At 42.9% G+C, this 25,700-nt stretch overlaps 1 protein-coding gene across 7 annotated transcripts in view; it reads right to left on the bottom strand.

Annotated features, from left to right (window-relative positions):
• ST7 (suppression of tumorigenicity 7) overlaps nucleotides 1–25,700 on the bottom strand; it is a 327,721-nt gene that overhangs the window by 171,637 nt on the left and 130,384 nt on the right. For 6 of the 7 annotated variants that reach the window (XR_009454691.1, XM_059711621.1, XM_059711624.1 and 3 more), the window contains exon 2: nucleotides 12,993–13,075. The exons of the other annotated variant lie outside the window; for it this stretch is intronic. Coding sequence is in view for 5 of the 6 variants with exons in the window: in XM_059711621.1 (XP_059567604.1) it covers nucleotides 12,993–13,075 (83 nt within the window). In the remaining variant the exon portion in view is untranslated. The remainder of the gene's footprint in view (nucleotides 1–12,992; nucleotides 13,076–25,700) is intronic. 7 annotated transcript variants of the gene reach the window in all.

Genomic DNA, 25,700 nt, shown 5'->3' with positions numbered 1-25,700 from the left:
AAAATTATTAAGATAGCAAAATTTCATTTAAAAAAGAAACAATCTCCTTAGAAAAATGCTGGTTTTACAAAAAGACTGGAAGGCATCCCATTTCATGTATGGATGGCATTCAACTGCTAAGAGATTCAACAATGTCCCACCTGCTAAAAAGTGCTTTATAAACACAAGCATCTACCAATAATGTTTCCTAGTTCATAAACATACCAATTGTTATGTACTGAGGATTGCAAAGGAGAAAAGAAATAACTTTCATTAGTAAAAGCAATGATACTCACAGAACTGGACTAAAATCAGAATTTCCTAAGCACTGGGAAAGCAAGAAACCTCTCCCAACCCTCCTCACCTGGCTCCCCTGTCCCTCTAGTGAGCGCTTTTCTACCACTGTTTGAGGTAGCTCTCTCCCACAGCCTTTCCTCTCCTCCCTGTCTGATTTGGAACAACTTTTTTAAGCAGTCACAGATCTTTACCCAGAAGAAATTTAAGAATCAACTATATCCAAAAGTCTCATAGCATAACTACATTATATTTCCATAATAATAAAGAATGTGAAATTAACATAGAATGAGTTACCTTTAACGTTATTTACTTCATAAAAACAAAATTTTGATATCTACTCTGGAATGGGCTTTGGGCTATTATTTTTAAACTAGAGGCCCAGTGCACACAAATTTGTGCACTCGGGGGGGAAGGGGGGGATCCCTCAGCCTGGCCTGTGCCCTCTCGCAGTCTGGGACCCCTTGGGAGATAACGCCCTGCTGGCTTAGGCCTGCTCCCTGGTGGCAGAGGGCAGGCCCAATCCCTAGGTGCAGCCCCTGGTCGGGCTCAGAGCAGGGCCGATTGGGGAGTTGGGGCGCCGCCCCCTGTCATGCACAGAGCAGGGCGGATTGGGAGGTTGCGATGCCACCCTCAAGTCACGCTCAGGGTAGGGTCGATTGGGGGGTTGGGGCACCACCCCTAGTCACACTCAAGGCAGGGTCGATGGGGAGGTTGTGACGCCACCCCCTGTCACGCACAGAGCAGGGCCGATCCGGGGGTTGGGGCTCCGTACCCTGTCATGCACAGAGCAGGGCCCATCAGGGGGGTTGGGGCTCTGTACCCTGTCACGCACAGAGCAGGGTTGATCAGGGGGTTGGGGAGCTCCCCCCTGTCACGCACAGAGCAGGGCCCATCAGGGAGTTGGGGAGCTCCCCCTTGTCACTCACAGACTAGGGCCGATAGGGGAGTTGGGGCACCGCCCCCTGTCACACACAGAGCAGGGCTGATCAGGGGGTAGGGGCGCCGCCCTCTATCACCTACAGAGCAGGGCCGATCAGGGGGTTGGGGCTCCGCCATTGTCACACTCAAGGCAGGGCTGATGGGGAGGTTATGGCTCTACCCCATCACACACAGAGCAGGGCCCATGGGGGGGGGGGGGTGCGCCGCCCTCTATCACCCACAGAGCAGGGCCGATCAGGGGGTTGGGGCGCCACCACTCTCACACTCAGGGCAGGGCCGATGGGGAGGTTATGGCTCTACCCTGTCACACACAGAGCAGGGCCCGTGGGGTGGGGGAGGGTTGGGGCGCTGTGCCCTGTCACACACAGAGCAGGGCCGATCAGGGGATTGGGGCGCCGCAGCCTGTCACACACAGAGCCGCAGGGCGATCAGGGGGTTAGGGAGCTCCCCCGTATCAGGCACAGAGCAGGGCTGATCAGGGGTTGGGGTGCCTTCCCCTGTCACGAACAGAGCAGGGCGGATAGGGAGGTTGTGGCCCCGCCCCCTGTCACACACAGAGCCGCAGGGCGATCAGGGGGTTTGGGTGCTGCCCCCTGTCACGCTGATCCCGATGGTGCCGGGAGGCCTCTCGGCTCCGCTGATACCGGTGCTGGGAGGCCTCGTGGCTCCACTGATCCCGGTGCTGGGAGGCATATTACCCTTTTACGATATAGGATAGAGGCCTGATACATGGGTGGGGCTGGATGGTTTGCCCTGAAGGGTGTCCTGGATCAGGGTGAGGGTCCCCACTGGGGTGCCTGGCCAGCCTGGGTGAGAGGATGATGGCTGTTTGGAGCTGGTCACACACCCTTCAGGGTGGGGGTCCCCACTGGGGTGCCTGGCCAGCCTGGGTGAGGGGGTGAGGGCTGTTTGCAGCTGGTCACACACCCTTCAGGGTGGGGGTCCCCACTGGGGTGCCTGGCCAGTCTGGGTGAGGGGCTGAGGGCTGTTTTCAGGCTGGCGGGTGACTGAAGCTCCCAACTGCTCCTTTTTTTCTTTTCTTTTTTATTCTGGGCCAGCTTTAGGTCTGGCTCCAGCTCTGAGGCCTCTGCTGCTGAAAGCAGGTATCTGGTTTTTTTGGGTTCTATAATCGAAACAATGTATAACTACAGCTCTGAGATCCTGGCGGGCTGAAAGCAGGTTTCTGGGGTTTTGTTTAGCTTCTATATGTTACAATGTTTCAAACTGCTAGCTCACAGACCGGCAAGGCAGGCGGGGAACGTTGGAGTCCTCCGTCACTGAAGCAAGCAAGCCTCATGTTTGCTTCCAGCTGCCTGGCTGCCGGCCGCCATCTTGGCTGGCAGTTAATTTGCATATCTCCCTGATTAGCCAATGGGAAGGATAGCGGTCGTACGCTAATTACCATGTTTCTCTTTTATTAGATAGGATTGATGTTTTCTCTCTTTTGGTCTAACAAAAATTTCTTTCCGACAGACAGAAAGAACATCTATGAATGACCAGAAGAAAATAACAATTAGACCAAGAACTTGATTCCAAAGAGTTATCCCTATTGACTATGTGAATTTCCATGTATTAAGAGATCAAGTTTAAGTAATTTCACTGTGCAGATGAAAAAATATGATATGAAAGCTAAGAAGAAAAAAGGACTAGTCTATAATATTTGGAATGCTAGGAATAAGAGATCATGCTTAAAGAAGGAAGAAAGTTTAAGAATGGTAAATTTATAAACCACAAATCCAGAAGAGAGTTTATAATCTCAGGTGAATTATTTAATCTATTTAAATATAAGTTTATTTAGTGGAAATCATATTTATTACAAATCATATTTAATATTAAGAATATATTTATTAGTCCTGGCTGGTTTGGCTCAGTGGATAGAACATCAGCCTACAGACTGAAGGGTCCTGGGTTGATTCCCGTCAAGGGCACATGCCTGGGCTGCGGGCTCGATCCCCAGTAGGGGGCATGCAGGAGGCAGCTGATCAATGATTCTCTCTCATCACTGATGTTTCTATCTCTCTCTCTCCCTCTCTAAAATCAATAAAAATATATTTATTATTAAAGGTCCTCAATTTCCACAACCATGTAAAACACCTAATCTCAACCTCCATGTAAAAGGCCTAGTTCAGTGCCTGCTGCATAAGTGGTTCTCAAAAGTAACAGCAAAGCTATCAGTTAGTGTATTGGTAACATACACCCCTCACACAATGCTAGGACACACCCCTCTTTTGCCAGTCTACAATTCGCGAGAGTACAGTATCTTGTCCTGTTACTACGCTGTTGGCTGAAAACCCTGGAAATCGTTGTGAGAAGGGGTATTGCTCACCATTCAGTCCTGACCATCCAACAAAGCCCGGAAGAGATTCGTGATGTTGCCTTTAGAAAAGAAGAAAGACTCCAAGGGACTCAAAACACTGACCACAGGACTGCGGGTGGCTCTCAATCATCTGTGATGGGGGAGCTTTCTTTGCTCTGTTTCCTATATTCTGCTTCTTGGGCACCTGCCAGGCCTTAGTTCATTCATTCAGTCACATGGCACTAAATGCTCCATGCCAGGCATGAGCTGTTACAGAGCACAGATGTGGCCCTGCACTACCAGTCCATGCCACAGACCCACAATGCCTCTCACAGGTTGTTCCTCACATGGCCTATTCCCATCACAAAAAGCACCTCAGGATGCTTCAGATATCTCAGTTTATCCAGCAGAATCAGAGAATGTCATTACTAAAAGGGACTTTAAAGCACTATGTACAGTCTCCATTTAGAGATGAGGAATGAGGTCTGTACGGGAAGGTGCAGTGACCTGACCGAAGTCACTCAGCTACTTAAGTAGTAGTTGCTTAGTCTAAAGCCCCAGCTCCGTGCCACTAATCTTACCAGGGCCCTATAATAAGATACTATTTTTTTAACTCTCTTGATCATTAAAACAGACAGATGTAGCCTATCCCTTTTCAAATATTCACTTCCATGTGTCCTCCCACTCTACTGTCTCTCTTAAGTTTCTTAGCTATCAAAACCAACCTGGAAGTAGCCAATCAAATTGGACCTGATAACTCACCCTAAGGTGTAAGTGACTCTTATGAATAAGATATTTATATTATAATCGGAGACAGACCTTCTATACAGTATTTCTAAAGTAGGAATAATGGACCTCAGTGAAGACTGGGTTATTTCTGCAGCTGTTTGGGGGAGAAGAGGAGAGCCTTTTCTCAGCAGTAGACGGCTTCTTACCCATCACTGTCTTTCATTATACTAATGCGCCCACCAACCTAGAACACAGGCTCCAATGTATATTGAATGAACAACTACTTCAATAAAGAAGGAAAGGACTTAAAACCTTCTTCAACTTCAAACCAAGTCTTCTAATTTGGGATCTTAGCATAACAAGCTGCCTTTTATTCTGAAACATGACAGGCTTTTGGCCAGTTTCTCACAGTATTTTAGAAGAGCCACACTAATCCAAATGGGCAGATGGTGTTACCTAACATGCAAATGTTTGTTGTCACTTTGAATTCTTCTCCACAGTGCATAACCTACATAGCTCTCATAAGCAAATTTAAATTTAAAAATTAGTTTTGGGACATGCTAACAGCTAACTGGGCTTGCCACAGTACAACAAAACAGTTTTTAATCTGAAAAATAACCATAAAATTAAAATATAAATTAACACATTTCATAGTCTGTGGGGAACCGATATAGGGTTAAGCCTCGGACTGACCTGTTGGCAAAGTCACAAACAAGTCCCAGCTTAGAGGGCACAGTCCTGTTAGTATAATTAGGCTTGACCTTATAACACTCCCTAGATCTTATCTGGGAAGCTAATGGGCTGAGGGAAGTGCAGGAAGTGTAACTATGGTCAAAACAAGTGAAACTCATAAGAATAGTGTAACTATGGTAACCACTACCTTGTTTACCTCTGACTATAAAATGGTTGGTGTGGTCTGAGCACCGGTGGAAGTCCTTCCTCTTGAGTTGCACTTATCCGCCTGGTCCCCCAATATTCCCAAATTATCTCTTGTCTTTTCTCTTTCATTTGTGTGCGGCTCCTCTTCCAGATCCTGAACCCTGAACCACGCGGGACGTGGAGGGAAACATTTACAATAATAGTCTTAAAAACATAATCTCTCTAGTATGTGTTTCCTACTCATGTTCCCTCCCAAGGATTATACATCATCAACTGGGTTAAAAGTTTAGAAAGCAACAGTGAACCTACCATCTAGTTGAAAGGTAAAAACCCTAACACACTTCATGACACCTGAGCTGTGTGACCTTGGTTGATTCTTTTGATTCTCTGGGGCTTGATTATTTAATGTGTAAAATAAACTCACAGTAAGCACACAGTTAATGCTGGATGGATGGATGGATGGATGGATGGATGGATGGATGATTGGAAAACTAGATGGATGAATAGGTGATTAGAAGGTTGAATAGATGGATGATAAGGACTGGTCTGGTGACTTAATGGTATATAATTTAAATAAACACGGGACCAATGAAAGGGTTTATATTAATTTTGTTTGTTATTTTAAAAAAAGAGGGGCCTACTCATATTTATGGAAGAGGAGAGAATCTAGTGGAAAGAGAAACTGAAGATGCAAAAAAGTTCAACCAACCATGAGGCAAGATGCTAAAGCCCAGGAAGCACACCCACCTTTCCTTGAAAAGGTAACCTACCATTTCTTGATCTAAGACAGGAAGAATGGGGAAGGATGAATGAGTAGAGGGATCCATTCTATTTTGGAAAGTAGGGTGTGATATGAGCTATTTTACATATATAAGAAGGCAACAAAGGGATAACAAGTGGGTGAAACTGATCTCCACAGAGATGCAGACAAGGTTTATGTTCTGAGAATAAGAGAAGTGGAGATGGAATTGGAAATGTGAGGATGGAAAAAATGGTTTGAATCTATACCTTGTAGAACAGAAGGGCCATAAGCTGTACTCAGGACCTGGATCACATTTAAAACAAAGACCCATTTGTCTAGGTCTCAGTTCCCAATGCCTTGTGACCTCCTCCTTTACTAACTGACAGAAGCAGAGGATGACTAAGGAGCACTGGGGCTGGGGCTTAGGGTGGAGATCTAGGTTGGCAGCTGGCTAAGGTGCAAACTTGTCTCATCTTCCGCCCCAGGGAAGGAACAAAAATCTGACACAAGGTAACAGACAAGGCCCTTTCATCTTTCTTGCAGACCTAAAAGCTGAATATTTCCTGAAGAGGCCTAGATTCTTCCTAGCCAATGTAGAGGGCCCCTGGGAAGGCACATGGGCGCTTTTCCTTAATAATTGTCAGCTGAACCTGAGGCGACAGGCAGAGCCCCGTCTTGGATACACATCTTACCAAAAAGGCAGAAGTGTTCTCAGCATTGACTTTCATCTTTGCCCAGGTGTCCGGGAGGGGGTTTTGATATGTAAATCCAGTCTAGCACCGGGAATGAATACAACTCGGGCCCACCCACGCTCCTTTATCTTTAGTTTTGGTGAAACCTCCTGGTATTTGGGGAATAAAATAAACACCCTGCTTCGGTGCTGGGTCCCTGTCTCTCCCTCAGAAGAGGAAGGCGGTCCCACCCGGACCCAGCCTTTTCCTTCCATCTTTGTATCTTGTCTCTATTTCAATTCTCAATCCCCAGCTCCCCTACTCAAAGAACCGATCACTCTCTTCCCGTGCTAGCCATGGAAAAGAGAGACCCCACCATAGCCAATAAGACCTCCTCTTCTTGAATTGCATGTTCTATATATAAAACACTTCTCTCCATGAATGAGGGACTTCCCTATACACATATCACATTAAAAAATACTCCAAGGTCCCATATAGCAGCACGTTAGTAATTCCACTCCAATTCCATTAAGTCCATGGGAAATACAAAGATGTCACAGTCTGAGATTGACTGAGTGCTTCCTGTGGATTAAAGTAGTTGATGATAGCAAGAGGATAGATACAGTGATATGGAAATTAAAGAGGAAATATGAAACTTTCTAGCCCTAACCGGTTTGGCTCAGTGGATAGAGCGTTGGCCTGTGGACTGAAAGGTCCCAGGTTCGATTCCAGTCAAGGGCATGTACCTTGGTTGCGGGTACATCCCCAGTAGGGGGTGTGCAGGAGGCAGCTGATGGATGTTTCTCTCTCGTCGATGTTTCTAACTCTCTATCCCTCTCCCTTCCTTTCTGTAAAAAATCAGTAAAATTTATTTTAAAAAAAGAAAAGAAACTTTCTAGCAGTATACTTCTACAGAAAAAAAATGCCAAATTGACACCTGCTCCAAGTCTTCAGAAATATACTTGGGGGTAAACAGTGTTTGGGGCAAGAGGGAATACCCTGGGCTTAAATGAGATAAACTAAGGCAGTTGTTACAGGTGGTTTATGGTAAGATCCATAACATTTTCACTTTCCTGTTAGAATTTTCAAGTATATTCCTTTCTCCTTACTCACCTACCCTTTAAAAGTCCCTCCCAATTCCTTATGGCAGACATTTTTTTTTACTCTTAGTTTCTGTATGTTTTGTTTAGGAATACTGAAGAGATACAAAGAGGTCTTGACCTCCTGCTTCCTTGGTCTCATCCCTCCTCGGTCACTTGTTTCCCTATCAGTTATGGGGGCTGTGTGAAGAACTGGTATTCATGCCCTTCCATGCCCTACCCTGGCCACCTACTGCCTTTAAGAAAAGAGAGGACAGAGATCTGAGGTTTTCTTCAAGGTCAGTAGTCAATGATCCATCCCGCCTCAGTGTCTGTATGTCCACAGGATGAGACTTTCCACTGTAGCATTACTGATTGTGGCTTAGAAGGAAGGGTCACTCTCCTGGGATGAAATTATAGAGCCACGGACAGTTAGGAGAAGCCAGCCTGTGCCATGTGCCCCAAGCCCTGCCAACTCACATACTTGGTCTTGGGTGGTATTCAGAACCCATCATTTTAAATAAGCTCCCAGATAATTCTAATGCAGTTGGTTAATTCCTTCACTCACTGGATCTCTGTGCAAGCAACAAATATCCCTAAGTGTTTACTCAAACATATACAAAAAGTGGTATACAAAAACACAGATATGGTCCCAGCCTTTGTGAAGCTTCCATTATAGAGGGAACAAAAATAATAAATGATGACACACAAAAATATATATACTTTTTAAATCATGGGAGGTGTTGGTCTATGTTCTAGACTGGCCACATCTGACCCAACACATGGCCAATCGGAAAAAAAGATAAGTGTCTCCCCCTGAGAAGGTTGCATCTCCCTCCCTTTTTCTTCTTTTCTTCTCTCCCCCTCTCCCCTTTCTTATCTACCTGACCCATTTCTGTGAGCCTGTTAACATGAAAACATCAACTGCTAGACACTGCTTCTATCCACCTTCCAGTCAACACGTCGTGAAAGGAGAAGGATGCCGTGGCCAAGCAGTGGAGATTTAAATCCTAGTCCTCACTCACCCTTACCTGGCAAGGTGACCTGGGCAAGTCATAAGCTTTCTGGATGCCTAGTCCTTCGGAACCAAAAGGGAAGAGTGAGAAGTAGGCAGAATAACAAACTCATTGCTGGCACATTAGTTTAAAAGAGAACAGCGTTTGGCAAACACATTTTATTTCTATGTATATTTGTTCAGTTAATTGACTTTTTCTTCACAAGAAAAACACCAGGGTTTTTTGTTTGTTTTCTTACCTCTGTTCTCCTAAGACATCACATTACATGATAACTTCAGTCTCCAGCAAAGGAATCCTGAGGTCCCCAAACAACATATTTCCCCAGGGGCAGCCCTGTGCTGTGAATGTTCACTGCTTGACTCTCCGAACATTGCTCAGGGGAGAGTAGTTAGATAATCGTCTCTCTGGTGCCAGGAAACAAACCAAACCACTAAGCAGCTCTTTTCAAAGCACCTGATCCTTTACCTCAGTGGTTCTCAATCTGTGGGTCGCGACCCCTTTGGTGATCGAAGGACCCTTTCATAGGGGTCGCCTAAGACCATCCTGCATATCAGATATTTACATTACGATTCATAACAGTAGCAACATTACAGTTATGAAGTAGCAACGAAAATAATTTTATGGTTGGGTCACAACATGAGGAAATGTATTTAAAGGGCCAGAAGGTTGAGAACCACTGCTTTACCTCAATGCTGCTTCTCCAAGAAATGCACTTGGCAGAAAAGAGTTAGAAACCTCTACCCTAGGTTCCTTTCCAGGTTAGCAAAGATGAGTCCCCGAAGGCTGGACACCAGTGTCAACAACCTAAAGCAGGAGCCTAAAACTATCAACAACTATTCCCACATTGTAGTTACAAACTAAACATTTTTGAGAAAGGTCTTTCAAAATCTTCACACATTAGAGGTTTTCCTTGGCTCAAAGTTCGACATCAGTCAGGCATATCCTCTGAGAATGCTGCCATGCAAATATCCCATAAGGCAGCACGGCAGTGGTCATCAGGTTTCAGCAGCTGCAGCCCACAGGCAGGGAGAAAGCCTCACCAGCCTGATCTGCAATGGCTACTATGGTCTAGCCATGCTCGGCAAACCGCGGCTCGCGAGCCACATGCGGATCTTTGGCCCCTTGAGTGTGACTCGTCCACAAAATACCACGTGCGGGCAAGCATGTACAGTACGATTGAAACTTCGTGGCCCATGCGCTGAAGTCAGTATTTTGTGGAAGAGCCGGTATTTTGTGGCAGAGCCACACTGACGGGGCCAAAGAGCCACATGTGGCTCTGCGAGCTGCGGTTTGCTGAGCCGCAGTTTGCCGACCACTGGTAGGGAAATCCTTCATTTGGAGGACAAGAAAACCAAGCTGGTGGGACTTCACCATCCCTGAGTTAGAAGGAAAAATGACTATTTGGGATCTAGCTTTTCAAAGTGAAAGCAACCCACACTCTTGTAATTAAAGCCTAATGCTCCCATAACAATATACTGCTAGAATAAAATCCACACCCGCCATCTGTGCAGCAAGCTAACACAACAACCGAGAAGTTAACCAGCAGGCAGTGAAATGAGTGCGAAAGCATGACTGCCCAGTGGAAATACCTCTTCACCCTTCGCCAGCTGTGTGACCTGAGGCAGGTTACTTACTAGTCCGTTCTACCACCCCGTTTACGCATAAGTGAAATGGAAACAACACTAGCAACTACCTAAGTGTACTGTTGTGAAGAATAATGAGTTAGCACGTACAGCGTTTAGATCTCTGCCTGGCACAAAGTGAGCACCACCAAAGCAGGTAATGTTATTCAGTGAACACTCCTGAGAGGAATGCACAACCTGACCTTTCCACACCAGAGTGGATTACTGGTTTCAGTATGATATTGCTATGCAAATTGTATGCAATAATGTTCACCCTTTTTTTTCTATTTGTTTAATGAAAAAAGATTTTGAAGATGTTTTAGGAAAATACTAAAATATTATTTTTAATGTAAATAATTATTAGATGGAGATTTGTAATACCTACCCCCCCAAAAAAAAATACATGTGCTAAAAGATTGCCATGTTTTCAGCATATACTTAGTAATAACTTAGCAAGCATGTGAAAGCATTTTCTAAGTTTGAAGTTTCTTCAGTCCATTTCAGCATATTAAGGTGGGAACCTAAAGACAGAAGTTCTAGATCTGGCTTCACTACGGACCAAAAACATGAGCATGGGCAAATCTCTTACAGCTGATGCCCAACCCCCTATGAGGTCTTTATTTAGAACAATCCTAAATGTGCACAATCAGATGGGTGTGCACTTAAGGGGCTATATGGTATAAATTATTTCATACACCTCATTTCAACCCACTTTTAGAAAGACCTTTAATATACATCCCCTCACCTTGGCTTGGTCTCTGCAGCCAACACTGGGCTTTCTATTTGGAGTCCACTTACATACCATCTTGGAGTGCCCCTTGCTGATGTTCTTCCCATTCCTGGTGCAATCGTATCAATTTTAAACATCTCTTCCCTTGAGTCCAGCAGCCCACGTGATACAGCAGAGCAAGATTAACCTGAATATGTCTGACCAGAAGAAAGGATACTCCCCACACTACCACCATTCCCCTCACCTGTTTGCAGGCTTCCGCCCTGCACACACAGCCCCACTTTTTACTCTGCTCCTTATCAGCTCAAGCTTCTGAAACCCTCTGTTCATCAGGTTCACTTACACACTTGCTCCACATCTTTGTGTCCTTGCCCCTCAAAAAGTGTGTTTTTCTACAGCTTTTCTCAACACAAACTCTGATAACTTTCTTGTCCCTGTTTCTATAATAAAAAGTAATCACAGGGTTACCTATATAGAGAAAAAATGTATAAATCCACTTTCTCCTTAAAGGTCATTTGAGTATATGGACTGATTCCACTGAGGTTAGATGACCCTATTTAAGGTACTTAAAGAAAATGACTTCAGATGTTATAATTTATCTCACCTGTAACTATTTTAGAACTTAATGTAATAGGACAGTGGTTCTCAACCTTGGCTGCACATTAGAATCATCTGGGAATCTTTTTAAAATCCTGATTTCTGGGCCTCACACTCCAGAAATTCTGTTTCTTTGTTATGGGGTGGAGCCACAATATTAGTAACAAAGAAACAGAATTTCTGGAGGATGAGGCCCAGAAATCAGGATTTTAAAAAGATTACCAGGTGATTCTAATGTGCAGCCAAGGTTGAGAACCACTGTAATAGAACCACAGAGATAATTATCATATTGTTTTTGCTTATTTGGACTTATTTAAAGGGAAACAATAGGGAAATATATGTCAATTTTGAGAGAAAAGGAGATCAGAGGGGAAAAGCTTAGATTTAGCATACCCATGTCAATAAATTTAAAGATACAGAGCTTGATTTCTACTGATTTTGCTTATGTCCAATAATTTATTTTGAAAGGGGTAATGAAAACATTTTACTTAAACTGAATCACATTTATTTTGTAGTGTCTTAGACCCTAGAATTTGACACAAAATTGTTTTCCTTTATTTTCTCTTTTATTTATATTTTGGTTTTCACTTTCAACAAAAGTAATACATGATTGTATAAATTTATATATATGTATATATATATTGATACAGAGAGGAAAGGAGAGGGAGAGAGAGATAGAAACATCAATGGTGAGAGATAATCATTGATTGGCTGCCTCCTGCATACCCCCACATCCCAGGCATGTGCCCGGACCAGGGATCAAATCATGACCTCCTGGTTCCTAGGTAGACACTCAACCACACCAGCCGGACTGATTGCTTAAAGTTTTAAAAAATATTTTACAAATATGGCCCTGGCTGATTTGGCTCAGTGGATAGAGTGTTGGCCTGTGGACTGAAGGGTCCCGGGTTTGATTCCGGTCAAGGGCATATGCTGGGGTTGCGGGCTCAATTCCTAGAGGGGGCGCATGCAGGAGGCAGCCAATCAATGATTCCCTCTCATCACTGATGTTTCTATCTCTCCCTCTCCCTTCCTCTCTGAAACCAGTTTTTTTTAAAAGTTAAAAAAATATATTTTACCAATATGTAACCTAAGTAGTGATAGGCCTCTATAAATGGCCCCACACAACATATACACACATGCAAGATAATCACTAAGCTGCTGGTGTATATTCTTCTAGATTTTCCCCCTGTATACATACTAACATATGCAGAGTGTCTCAAAAAAATATAAACACACTTTAACAGCTGACAGCTCAATTTTGAAAATGAAATGTATTTTAATAAACACTGCCTTTATAATTATTCAAAGTGTGTGTATACATTTTTGGGACACCATACACACACACACACACACACACACACACACACACACGTAATCAGCATGTTTTTAAATAGGAAAGATTCTATCACTTACCAAAATAAGCCCCGATATTAGTGAGGAAGTGCCTGTCAGGGCCACATAGAACTTCGGCGTTAACGTATTCAAAAACATGCTCACTGAAAAGAGAAAGAGACAGAGAAGAACAAAGAATGCATGAGTATGCCAGTAAACCAACTGCTTCATTTTTCTTTCTGTTGAAATCATTTTTTTCTGGTGATAAGAATTCTTAGAACTATAACAAAGCCCCAACAAAATGGTTCAGAACTACACAAGCTCAGTATACCAGGTGTCAAATTATAAATCCTGAAAGAAAAAAGCTCCATACAAGGAAAAAGAGCACCTTTTTTATTGTTGTGAATGGTTTTCTTGGATTCATCACCACTGAAAAGTCTCTTCTAAGCTGGTTATAACTATCAGTCAAACAGCGAAGATGTCCTGTATGGTTCGTGAGACCCACACACCTGAGTCTTTGATGAACCAACAAAGCAGTATGTCAGCCTTAAAACAAATAAAAAATAACTATATTCAACAGCTATACTTTCCTGACTAGCTCCTGGCACTCTGTTCACATCAACTTTACAGTTGACCTGGTTGCCCATTAAGAAAGGTTCACTTACAAAGACAAGCAAATACAATAGAGTAAAGATAGTCTATTCAATAAATGGCATTGGGAAATTGGATTTGGACAGATACATGCAAAAAAAAATATGACTAGACCACCTTCTTAAACCACACACAACAATAAACTAAAAATGAATTAAGGATTTCACTGTAAGACTTGAAACCATTAAAATCCTAGAAGAAAACACAGGTAAAAAACTCTTTGGCATTTCTCTTAGTAATATTTTCTTCTGATATTTCTCTTCGGGCAAGGGATACAAAAATAAAAATAAACAAATGAGACTAAATCAAACCAAAAAATTTTTGCACAGCAAAGGAAACCATCAACAGAACGAAACACAACCAGTGGATGGAAAAGATATTGGTTAATGATACACCTGATAAGGGGTTAATATCCAAACTTTATAAAGAACTTATACAACTCAACACCAAAAAAACAAACAATCCAATTAAAAAAATGGGCAGAGGACTTGAATAGACACTTGTCAAAAGAGGACATACAGATGAGCAATAGACGTATGAAAAGATCCTCAAAGTCACTAACAGTCAGAAAAAAATGCAAATTAAAACCATAATGAGATATCACCTCAAGCTTGTCAGAAAAACTAAAGTTAATAAGTCAACAAACAAGTGTTGACATGGAAGTGGAGAAAAGGGAACCCTCATGCACTGTTGGTGGGAATGCTGATTGTTACAGCTATTGTGGAAAACAATATGGAGATTCCTCAAAAACTTCAAAATACAACTTCCATATGACCCAGTAAGTCCACATGTTGGTATATATCCAAAAAAAATCTATAACACTAATTTGAAAAGTTATGTACAGCCCCTATGCTCACTACAGCATCATTTATAATAGCCAAAATACAGAAGCAGCCCAAGTCCCCATCAATAGACAAGTGGATAAAGAAGATGTGGTACATACATATATAGTGGAATATTACTTGGTCATTAAAAAAAAAAATGGAATCTTACCAGTTGCAATGACATGGATGGACCTAGAAGATATTATGCCAAGTGAAATAAGTCAGTCCAAAAAAGGCAAATAGCATATGATTTCAGTTAAATGTGAAATTTAAAAAACAAAATAACACATAAAATAAAAACAGACTCATAGATACAGGAACAAACTGATGGTAACCAAATGGGAGGAGGGTTGGAAGATTGGGTCCAAAAGGTAAAGGAATTAGAATTACAAATTGGTAGTTACAAAATGGTCACAGGGATGTAAAGTACAGCATAGGGAATGTAGTCAATATTATTGTAATAACTATGTATGGTGCCAGGTGGGTACTTGAATTGTTAAGGAGATCACTTCATAAATTATATAATAATTTAATCACTATTCTGTATACTTGAAACTAACATAAAATAATATTTACTGTCAACTGTAATTGACGAATTAAATAAATGGATAAATAAAAAGAAAGGTTAGCTATATAGTTTATAAATATATTTTATTTATTATCATTTATAACTAGACTAGAGGCCCGGTGCACAAAAATTTGTGCACTCGAGGAGGTCCCATAGCCCGGCCTGTGCCCTCTTGCACTCTGGGACCCCTCAGGGGATGTCCACCTGCTGGCTTAGGCCCGCTCTCCGGGGGATCAGGCCTAAGCTGGCAGTCAGACATCCTTAGCGCTGCTGAGGAGGCGCTGCTGTACTGGCAGCCATCAACCTGGCTTGTGGCTGAGCAGAGCTCCCCCTGTGGGAGTGCACTGACCACCAGGGGGCAGCTCCTGCATTGAGCGTCTGCCCCCTGGTGCTCAGTGTGTGTCATAGTGACCATGCATTCCCAGTCTTTCTGCTGTTAAGGTCAGTTTGCATATTACCCTTTTATTATATAGGATAGAGGCCTAGTGCACAGGTGGGGGCTGGCTGGTTTGCCATGAAGGGTATCCGGATCAGGGTGGGGGTCCCACTGGGGTGCCTGGCCAGCCTGGGTGAGGGGATGATGGATGTTTTCAGGCTGGTCACACCCCCTTCAGGATGGAGGTCCCCATGGGGTGCCTGGCCAGCCTGGGTGAGGGGCTGATGGCTGTTTGCAGCTGATCACACCCCCTTCAGGTTGGGGGTCCCCACTGGAGTGCCTGGCCAGTCTGAGTGAGGGGCTAAGGGCCATTTTCAGGCTGGCCAAGCCCCCCGGCAACAGAAGGTCCCAGCCTCTCCTTTTTTTCTTTTTCTTTTTTAATTCTGGGATTTATTTACCTTCTATAATTGAAACTTTGTTGCCTTCAGTGGAGCTCAGAGTCGGCTCCTGCTCTCTCCAGCTCCATGGCCACGGCTGGCTGAAAGCAGGTATCTGGGGTTTATTTGCCTTCTATAATTGAAACTTTGTTGCTTTGAGTGGAGCTCAGAGCCAGCCGAGAAGCTTGGCTTCCTCCATCACTGGAGCAACCAAGCCTCCTGCTCGCTTCAGCTCCTTGGTTGCTGGCCGCCATCTTGGTTGGGTTAATTTGCATATAGTCGCTCTGATTGGCTGGTGGGTGTGGCTTAAGGCATAGTGAAGGTATGGTCAATTTGCATGTTTGTCTTTTATTAGATTACATATTTCACCAACCTTTGACTATCACCAAAACAACAATTGACCTAAAAGGCTTTTTACACGCACATTCATATTGTTTACTGAATTTGTTTGTGGAAGTATTACAGGATTCCAGGGCAGTAGGAATAGAGCAACTGAGATAGGAAGTTAAAACAAGGCCAAGCAGTGTAGGCAGCCAGCTTGTAACTCACAAGCCAATATCTTCCCCAGCAAGGACACAGCAAATGGTTTAAAAAAAAAAAAAAAAAAAAAAAAAAAGAAAAACCTCCCTAATGAGAGAATGCAGAAAGGGAGGGGGGAAGGGGAAAGGAGAAAAAGGCAGTTTTATTCTCTAAGCAGGGAAGCCAGCAGTCTCAAGGCTTGGCAAGATAAAGTAGCCAGGTTCTTCTCATGAATTCTGGGGAGGCCACAACAAAGTAAAAAAGGGGTCGGGGGGACCTTGTGAATGAATCTGTACCAAAATAGTCAGCAAGGAATTTTGAGACCTATAGACAGGAGGGTATATAACACCTCAGACCACCACCCAACTTGCTCTTCACAATAGCTGAGAGCCCTTCTGTGCTTCATAAGCCAGATGTTTAAGTTTGTTTGCTTTGCTTTTTCAATAAAAGTGAATGCTTTAATTGGTTTAATAAATTGGCTTTTCACAACGCAGTCAAGGTCTCTCATATAAACTCATTTATATGAGAAGACAAGGATCAAGGTTGGGGACAGCCCTCTCCCCCTGACTCAGGGGGCTGTCCTGTCAGGGAACACCTCTCTAGTGTCGGTGAGAGGTGCCTATAACAGAAGGGGACCATATCCACTCCGGTTTTAGAATGAAGGATATTAGAAGTAGGATTTTTATGTCATTAGGGGAAAAGGCTTGGTATTTGTCCTGACCTCAGCCCAAAGAAGCACAGTTACCACATTACCATGAACAGAGATCACAGGCTCATGCCACAAGCTCTCTGTTTATGAATGAGACCATGGACAAAGAATGGAAACATGAGTCCGGCCGGCATGACTCAATGGGTTGAGCATCAACCTATGAATCAGGAAGTCATGGTTCGATTCATGGTCAGGGCACAAGCCCAGGTTGCAGGCTCGATCCCCAGTGGGGATGGTGCAGGAGGCAGCCAATCAGTGATTCTCATCATTGATGTTTCTACCTCTCTCTCCCTCTCCTTCCTTTCTGAAATCAATAAAAATATACTTTAAAAAAAAAAAAAAGAATGGAACCATGAATCTGATACAGTTCCCACACTCTAGAAGGCCACTTGGGAAACAGACAAATAAACAAGCAATTACCATAAAGTTTGATGAATGTATACATAGTTCCTGTGCATAGAATTTTATGAAAACACATAAAAAGGCTGGGGGTCTGAGAAGAGGACTAGGAGAATAAGTAGACCTTAACCAGACCAAAGAGGGCAGGAGGAGGGATGGAAGGACAGTGTGACCAAATGAAGGGGCCTGCTTTAAAGGTGCTGAGCAAACAGCACAGCCTTTCTAAGCAGCTGTGCCAGTTGAGGAGGGAAGAAGCTTGAGCTATGAACCCTTTGCAAAGAAGCAGATGTGGGAAAATACACTGATTCCATCCTTCCTGGCTAGGGGAATCCTCTCAATAAACCCTCCTACCTCTGTACCCATTCTTAAAATGAAATTGACTTGTAGTCTGTCATTTGTAATCACAAGAGTCTGGACTAACACAATGTGTTGGGTCAGTAGTCATGACTTAACTATGTAAACACTTTCTGAGAGAGAGAGAAAGGCACAGAAGGAGAGATCAGCCTAGAGCTACAAGACAAGAGGAGGTATAGCTGAGGTGGCTTTGCTTGGCCACTATAAAAACAAAAACATAGTGATTTGTCATTTCCCACACAGCAGTCTGTGGAAGGAAGCAGATTTCTAAAAAGGAAAAAAAAACCAAACAACAAAAAAAAAAACACACCAAATAACCCTAGTTACAAACCTAGAGCTGGTAACTGCCTGTCTGATTACGAGGTGCCTAACATTCTCAAAATTCCCCTTACATTATTATTGATCCCACATTTCCCATGATTTCAAAAACGTCTCTAGAACAAAGTATTCATCCGTCACTCTACGGTTATGAACACTCATACCTGTACTATATACTTTTTAGTAAGTCTCTAAGGACAACATAAGCATAGAATTCAATAAAATCCACACTTCTAAAAGACAGAGAAAGGTTAGCCTGAATTAGAAGTGCTTTAGTAGCCATATTATCAAACTCCCCAGAAACAGAGCATAAAGGAAGGAGGGGAAAGGTTTTCTACTGAAAATCATTGGCTTGTTGATCCATTAATCATCAAGAATTAACTGATAACCCTGGCCAGCGTGGCTCAGTTGGTTGAGCATCGTCCCATGCACTAATGGGTTACCAGTTCATAACCAGGGCACATAAGCAGGTGTGGGTTTGATCCCCAGTAGGGGTGCATGCAGGAGGCAACCAAATCGATATTTCTCTCTCTCTCTCTCTTCCTCTCTCTCTAAAAATCAATAAAAACATTTTTTAATTCCTTGATAAATGAACAAATTATTTGAGTTTTTTAAAGAGAGAAAAATAAACATTTCACTCATTTGGTTTTATTTCATTAAGATTGAAGAGCAGCCGAAACCGGTTTGGCTCAGTGGATAGAGCGTCGGCCTGCAGACTGAAAGGTCCCAGGTTCGATTCCGGTCAAGGGCATGTGCCTGGGTTGCGGGCACATCCCCAGTGGGGGGTGTGCAGGAGGCGGCTGATCGATGGTTCTCTCCCATCGATGTTTCTGACTCTCTATCTCTCTCCCTTCCTCTCTGTAAAAAATCAATAAAATATATTTAAAAAAAAAAAAGATTGAAGAGCAACAGTAATTAATAATTAGGACATATTTCTCTATTATATCTGGTTACAGAAAGCTGACTACAGTTGGGAGAGATAATGGTGGGCATTCAAAGAAATAGAGATACAAATAAAGAGAAAAGCAGGAACAGAAACATTTAGAGAGTGGAAGGTTCTCATTTAAGACCCTACTAATCTTATAGTCATACTAGATATTCTGGCTAAAATCATTAAGGCCTGGCATTTGGCACATCAATGCTTAATACTTACCACATCAATCTATCTACCTATTACAGTGGGGCCTTGACTTACGAGTTTAATTCGTTCGGAGACCGAGCTCGTTAAGGAGCTTGTTAACTCAAATTGCTCTATCAACTCAATGCAAAAAATCGGCCAAGAGACATCTGGTATCTCAAAACACTCGTTAGTCGGGACACTCGTAAGTTAAGGCTCCACTGTATTTAATGTTTATAACAAAAGCACTTTCACTTATTAGAAAATTAATTGTCACATCAACCCCACTATGTCACAGCTGAAGGGTGACAAAGACCTAAAAACCAGTCGCCCTGCCCTCAAAGCTCAGGCTCATGGCATGATAGGGCACACATGGGGATACTGATGAGCGCCTATTAAGGAATAAAATAGCAAAGGAAAAACAGTAGCCTATCATTGGCAAAGGAAAAGAAGCTATAAATAATGAATGTTTTTCAAACTGTACTTATTTTTACTTCTGACCTTTAAAAATAAGTCCACTGTGATCTTATCATTGGTGTGTGCTGCCCCAGGGTGGAAAGGCAGGAAGCCACCCTGAAAGAGGGAAGGATCTAGTTAAAGACTTCCCCATTACAATAAAGCTGTATATTACAGGCCAAACTGCCTGAAAACCAAGGAGTATCTTGACTAGTTTCAGCAGGGTCACTAGCAATTACTTTTGAAAACATGAGGCCTGATAATGTACCTAAAAATTGGACCATAACCTAAAAATTGGGGCATGTGCTTTGAAACATAAACTGGATTTTCCTGAAATATACAGGCATGTCAGTGTAACCTCAATACTTGCTGAGACTAGACAAAGCAAATTCAAGAACAAACTGGTAAAGACTAATCTAGCTTTGTGAAAAATAAATTCATAAAATTCTCCTAATGTGCTATTTCAACCCAGAGACAAAAATTAAGGCTTTTCATTTGATCCAGCCGGGCACTCCTAACAGGTCACTGGCTCAAAGAATAGCTCACCAGTTATCCAAGGGCAGCCTCTGGGGCTGCATCATGGAGCGTCTGAATTTGCTGAACTTTAACTTGGCAAGGTCTCCTCTTTTAATTAATGAGTAATTGGGAAGGAACTAAGTATGGCCCTAAGAGGAAACTTGGTAGAAGGGATAGATACAAGGATTAAAAATTAAGTGACTTCTATGAATCATAGGAGAGAGGAGATAAGAAAATAATACAACAGGTGACTGTGGGAAGTGAAGAATCACTCCTGTGAGCAGGAGCTAGAGCACCAGAGGGCTTATTCAGGAATCACGGGTAATGGGCCTGTGAGGAGCCAGCCATGTTTCTGGCCCTCGTGACAATAAGAGCCTCCCTCCACATTCTTCAGAGCATAAGTTATTCCCAAGTTCCATTCCTGGAAAAGACCTGTGAAACAGAGTGAGCGCTTAACCCTGTGTGTTGGTCTCCGTGAACATAGTGCACCTTACACAGAGCCCTGGAATGAAGAGGTTAAGGGAACATCAAAGAGTTGGAGGTACTGACCAGATAGAACTGCAGTTCTACAGCAACAACCCAAAATATAGGTCTGCTTTGTCCTGTGTTCCTTTTAATGCTTCATTAAAATATGGCATTTGAAACAAAAAACAAAAAAGTTATTTTAAAAAATCAGTAATCATTTCAAAAGTTAGGGGAAAAATCCCTAAAAAGAAAGGTTAAAGAAACTAAGCTTATTTAGGCTGTAAAAAGAAGGATCTTTTACCTTTGCTAAAGCATGGATGGACCTGGAGAGTATTATGCTGAGCAAAATAAGCCAGTCAGAGAAAGACAAATACCATATGATCTCACTAATATGTGGACTCTAATGAACAAAATTAAGTATTGATAGAACCAGAAACATGGACTCATGGAACAGACTGGCCAGCGCCCAAGGGCATGAGGATGGGGTGACTGGATAAAGAAGGTGAAGGGATTCGCTAAAGAACATACACGCATACCTCATGGACGGGAACCATAGTGTGGTGAAGGCCAAGGGAGGGGGAGGTGGGGAGGATGGAGGGGAGCAAAGGGGTGAAAAGGGGGACACCTACAATAATGTCAACGTTAAAAATGTTAATATAGTAGTAGTAGTAGTAGTAGTAGTAGTAGTCATAGCAGCTATACTAGCATTTACTGAACACCTTTTATGTGCCAAGCACTATGTTATGGACAACAGGCCAAGGAGTAAATCACCTGCATTGTGATTTGTCCTTGTACTAAACATGGATGCCTTACAAAACAAATGAAGAGTCAGTTAAGAGATGGGTCCTTTTAACTGGATTCTAGTCGCTGGAGGAGTTATTAAACTTGAGGGTGAGTTTGAAGGCAGCCATTTTAGAAGGCAAAGAAATGGTTGAAATCCCAAAATGGACCATATGTTCCTAAATTTCTGATCTCTGCCTTACTAGATGCTGTGAGAACAATCAATTCAGCCACAGGCTATAGGGGCAGCACCTGCAATCTTGTCCTTCAATCAAGTGTCCTTACAGCTTAGGACAAATGCTTCCATTACAATGGACAAACACATAATCAAGGCCACAATACATCCCAGGCCCTGAGTCAGAGACATCAGGCGGACTGGGAAATTGTTAATTTCATGCAAAGCAACATTTCTGGTTTAGTCACAGAAAGTTCCAAGTCTACAGAAAGCACATTGAGACACATGTTAGTCTATCAGGAAGCTTCTATCACATTTTCTCAGTCCTCCAAAGAGGATTAGGGAGCATACTGGAATAGTTTAATCCACATTGGCATTTTTCCCTGTGAGAATAGGCGATATTCTCTTCTCTCACCTCACTGTTCTTTCAAACCTACGAAACCTCTCTTCTTTCCTGTCAGCTCCCATTAAGGTTGCAACTTCATTTCTGCCCTTCCTCACTTACCAAAGGGTGAAAGAGTGAAAATGGAAAATTTAATAGTTTAGTCTGCACACATGCTAATTTTGAAAAGACTTCCAGATTGCACAGCTTTTAAAATTATAGAACTTGACATTGTGATGGACAAAACCCTAAGATGCCCCCTATGGCCTTCTGGTGTTCATGTCTTTACGCAACTCCCTCCCCTTGAGTGTGGGTGGGACATGTAACTTACTTCTAACAAAGATATGTGAGATACCATCTTGGTGGCAGACATGCAGAGGCTCTCCTTGTTGGTTCAATGAAGCCAGGTGGCCATTATGAGAAGCCCATGTAGCAATGGGCTACAAGCAGCCTCTAGGACAGTGGTTCTCAACCTTCTGGCCCTTTAAATATAGTTCCTCATGTTGTGACCCAAACATAAAATTATTTTCGTTGCTACTTCATAACTGTAATGTTGCTACTGTCATGAATCGTCATGTAAATATCTGATAGGCAGGATGGTCTTAGGCGACCCCTGTGAAAGGGTCGTTCGACCATCAAGGGTTTGCGACCCACAGGTTGAGAACCGCTGCTCTAGGGGCTGAGGGTGGCCTCTGGCCAACAGCTGATGTGAAACTGAAGCCCTCAGTTCTATCACAATGATTGCTCCCAATGGCCTGAGTGAACTTGGAAAGAGATTCTCCCTCAGTTGAGCCTGCAGGTAAGATCACAGCCTGGCTGACACCATGATTACAGCCTGCTGAGACCCAGGTCAAAAGACCCAGCTAAACTGTGTCTGCAGTCCTGACCCACAGAAACCATGAGATAATAAATGTGTTGTTTTAAGCTGCTATATGTGTACTCATTTGTTATGTAGCAATATAAAATGTATCTAATCATGTGTAATTCATGAAAGTAAAAATTAACGTGGCATCTGAAACTCTGGCTAACTGCAGTACGCCCAGAAAGGGAGCCAACTCTATCTGCCCCAAGAGCTTCTTTCATAAATGAAATGCACCTTCAAACTCTCTTGCCATAACATGTTATTGCACATGCTAATGTGGAATTGTCTTGGCAAATCCAGTAATACTAAAGCAGAAGCTGAAAGAAAACTTTAAAATATATGGAAAGCAAGTATCTTCATTTTACCCCAGTGAATAACCTTTATTTTTTCTACGCACATTTTAAATATACAACATTTGTATGTTTCAAAAACCTTACAAAACCTGTTTTACATCTGGGCATAGCATCAGTCCAATAGAAGACTGAAAGCAAAGCACGCCATGGGCACTTTTTCTGATTTCTTGCTTCTGCTCCCCCTCTCCTTGCCTTTCCCCCCGGCCTCCTTGGGCTCTGATAAGGTCATGAGCTTTTAGGCATCACAATCCCCTTGATAAATCCTGTGGCATTTAGCCTTATGAGAAAAAAGACACAGGACACGAAAGTGTATTTTTAGACTCATTCCTACGGCAAGAAACCCTCATAAATCATTCTGTCTACTCTTCCCCATACCTTGATGTTGCCATGGCAACTTTACAGGTAGGTACACTGTTCTGCTTTCCTGGGCATCTGGCTCTACTGAGAAGCTGTAATCTGGGGAACTCTATGAAGCAGTATTCAGTCTTCCTGGCTCCTCGTCCCTTGCTGGGGGAAGGCCATCTGTCAAGCCATGAAGGACTGTCCAAAGCTAGATACCTGCAAACGTCAGTAACCCTCAAGGACACGTGAAGCAAGATCTCAGATAATCCGCCTAACCGGTTTGGCTCAGTGGATAGAGTGTCGGCCTGCGGACTGAAGGGTCCCAGGTTCGATTCCGGTCAAGGGCATGTACCTGGGTTGCGGGCACATCCCCAGTAGGAGGTGTGCAGGAGGCAGCTGATCGATGTCTCTCTCATCGATGTTTCTAACTCTCTATCCCTCTCCCTTCCTCTCTGTAAAAAAATCAATAAAATATATATTAAAAAAAAAAAAAAAAGATCTCAGATAATCTGTCCCCTTTCATTTACCAGAGGCTGATAATGAGGAACTATACTGTGGTCAAGAACAAGAGAAAGGCTTATATATGTCTAATTACATTCTTAGCTATTTAAAAGATGTTTGATTTAGGATTAAAGACCATTTTATGAATCTTCCTATGTAACATGAGGAAGAAAAAAAGACTTATCTGTCTCTAATGGGAAAGACCTTCCCCATAGTTATGCTGCAAAGAGAAAGAGGCCGTGTGGAGAAATGGTCCTCAGGGCTCTGGGCACCTCTAGCCTCCAAGCACTCACTGTGCCTCAATCCTCCAGCACCCAGCACAGAGCCTGGCCCAGAGAGGCACTCAATGTTTGGTGACACTGAATGATTGCATAAGGGCAGAGTGCTAGGTGATGAAGTTGCAAATTCCCTAGGATTTCTGATTTTAAAGAACTTCACATATCTAGAAAAACTTAAGTCTTTGATAACTGGGACCTACTCTTCTGAGGGGTGTGTGTGTGTGTGTGTGTGTGTGTGTGTGTGTGTGTGTGTGTTTCTGTCCCCAGAGTACTAGAGCAATGTGAGATGCTTATTAGGTAGACTGAATGACCAACCATTGATAAATTGAGAAGGTCCCAGACATACTTACATTATCCTCACACAGCAAGATCTTGACTATAGAACCCTCACAAATTATTCCTTTGGGATAGCTAATGACTTATACCAGTGGTCGGCAAACTCATTAGTCAACAGAGCCAAATATCAACAGTACAACGATTGAAATTTCTTTTGAGAGCCAAATTTTTCAATCTTAAACTATATAGGTAGGTACATTGTTATTAACTTAATTAGGGTACTCCTAAGCTGGCCTTTGCTAAAATCATCCTCAATCTGATTGAGGTACGTTTGCTGAGGTCGAGCCCTTCCAACTCTCCCATCCTCACTCGTCTTGTATACTTGTTTCAGATAGACAAGTGTAGATGGGAGAGTTGGAAGGGCTCGACCTCAGCGAACGTACCTCAAAACAATGTACCTCCCCCGCGCTGCGCATCCCGTGGCCCGTACCGACCGACCGACACCCCCCACTTCTTCAAAATAGACTCGCCCAGGCCGAAAACCGACTTTTGCGCATGGGCCACGAAGTTTCAATTGCACTGTAGTGCGCACCCGCACGTGGTATTTTGTGGAAGAGCCACACTCAAGGGGCCAAAGAGCCGCATGTGGTTCGTGAACCGCGGTTTACCAACCACTGACTTACACCATTAAACTCCAAAAACACTTCATTTTAAAGCAATTGTACAAAGAAATCTTTCCAAAACACATTCCATATTTGACTGCATCTTTAAACAGAATATCCTAGAAATATTTCAATCTTTAATTGCTGGCTCCAAGTCATCAAAATGAACATAAATTGTAGTACTGTGCGAGCATGCAGCAATGTTTTCAAAAACTCTTCAAGTACTCTATATTTTATCCCTCCAAAATGAAGTGATCCCAGACTAATGTGTTTTTTGTGTCTTTATCATACTTTTTTTATCACCTGATATGTTAACAGGTATTAATTATTATTTGTTGTTATTGTGTGCCTGCTTCAAACTGCTCTCTCTCCTTCTTAACATGCTACTTAAAACTCTATTGCTGCCTCAAATGCAGGTAACCAACTTTGGTCATTCAATGAATATTTGTTTAATGTGTGCTAGGCTGTG

Source organism: Myotis daubentonii, chromosome 10 (genome assembly GCF_963259705.1).
Source record: "Myotis daubentonii chromosome 10, mMyoDau2.1, whole genome shotgun sequence".
Taxonomy (NCBI): Eukaryota; Metazoa; Chordata; class Mammalia; order Chiroptera; family Vespertilionidae; genus Myotis; species Myotis daubentonii.
Note: the sequence above shows the minus strand (reverse complement) of the source record. Positions and strands in the feature narration are given on the sequence as shown.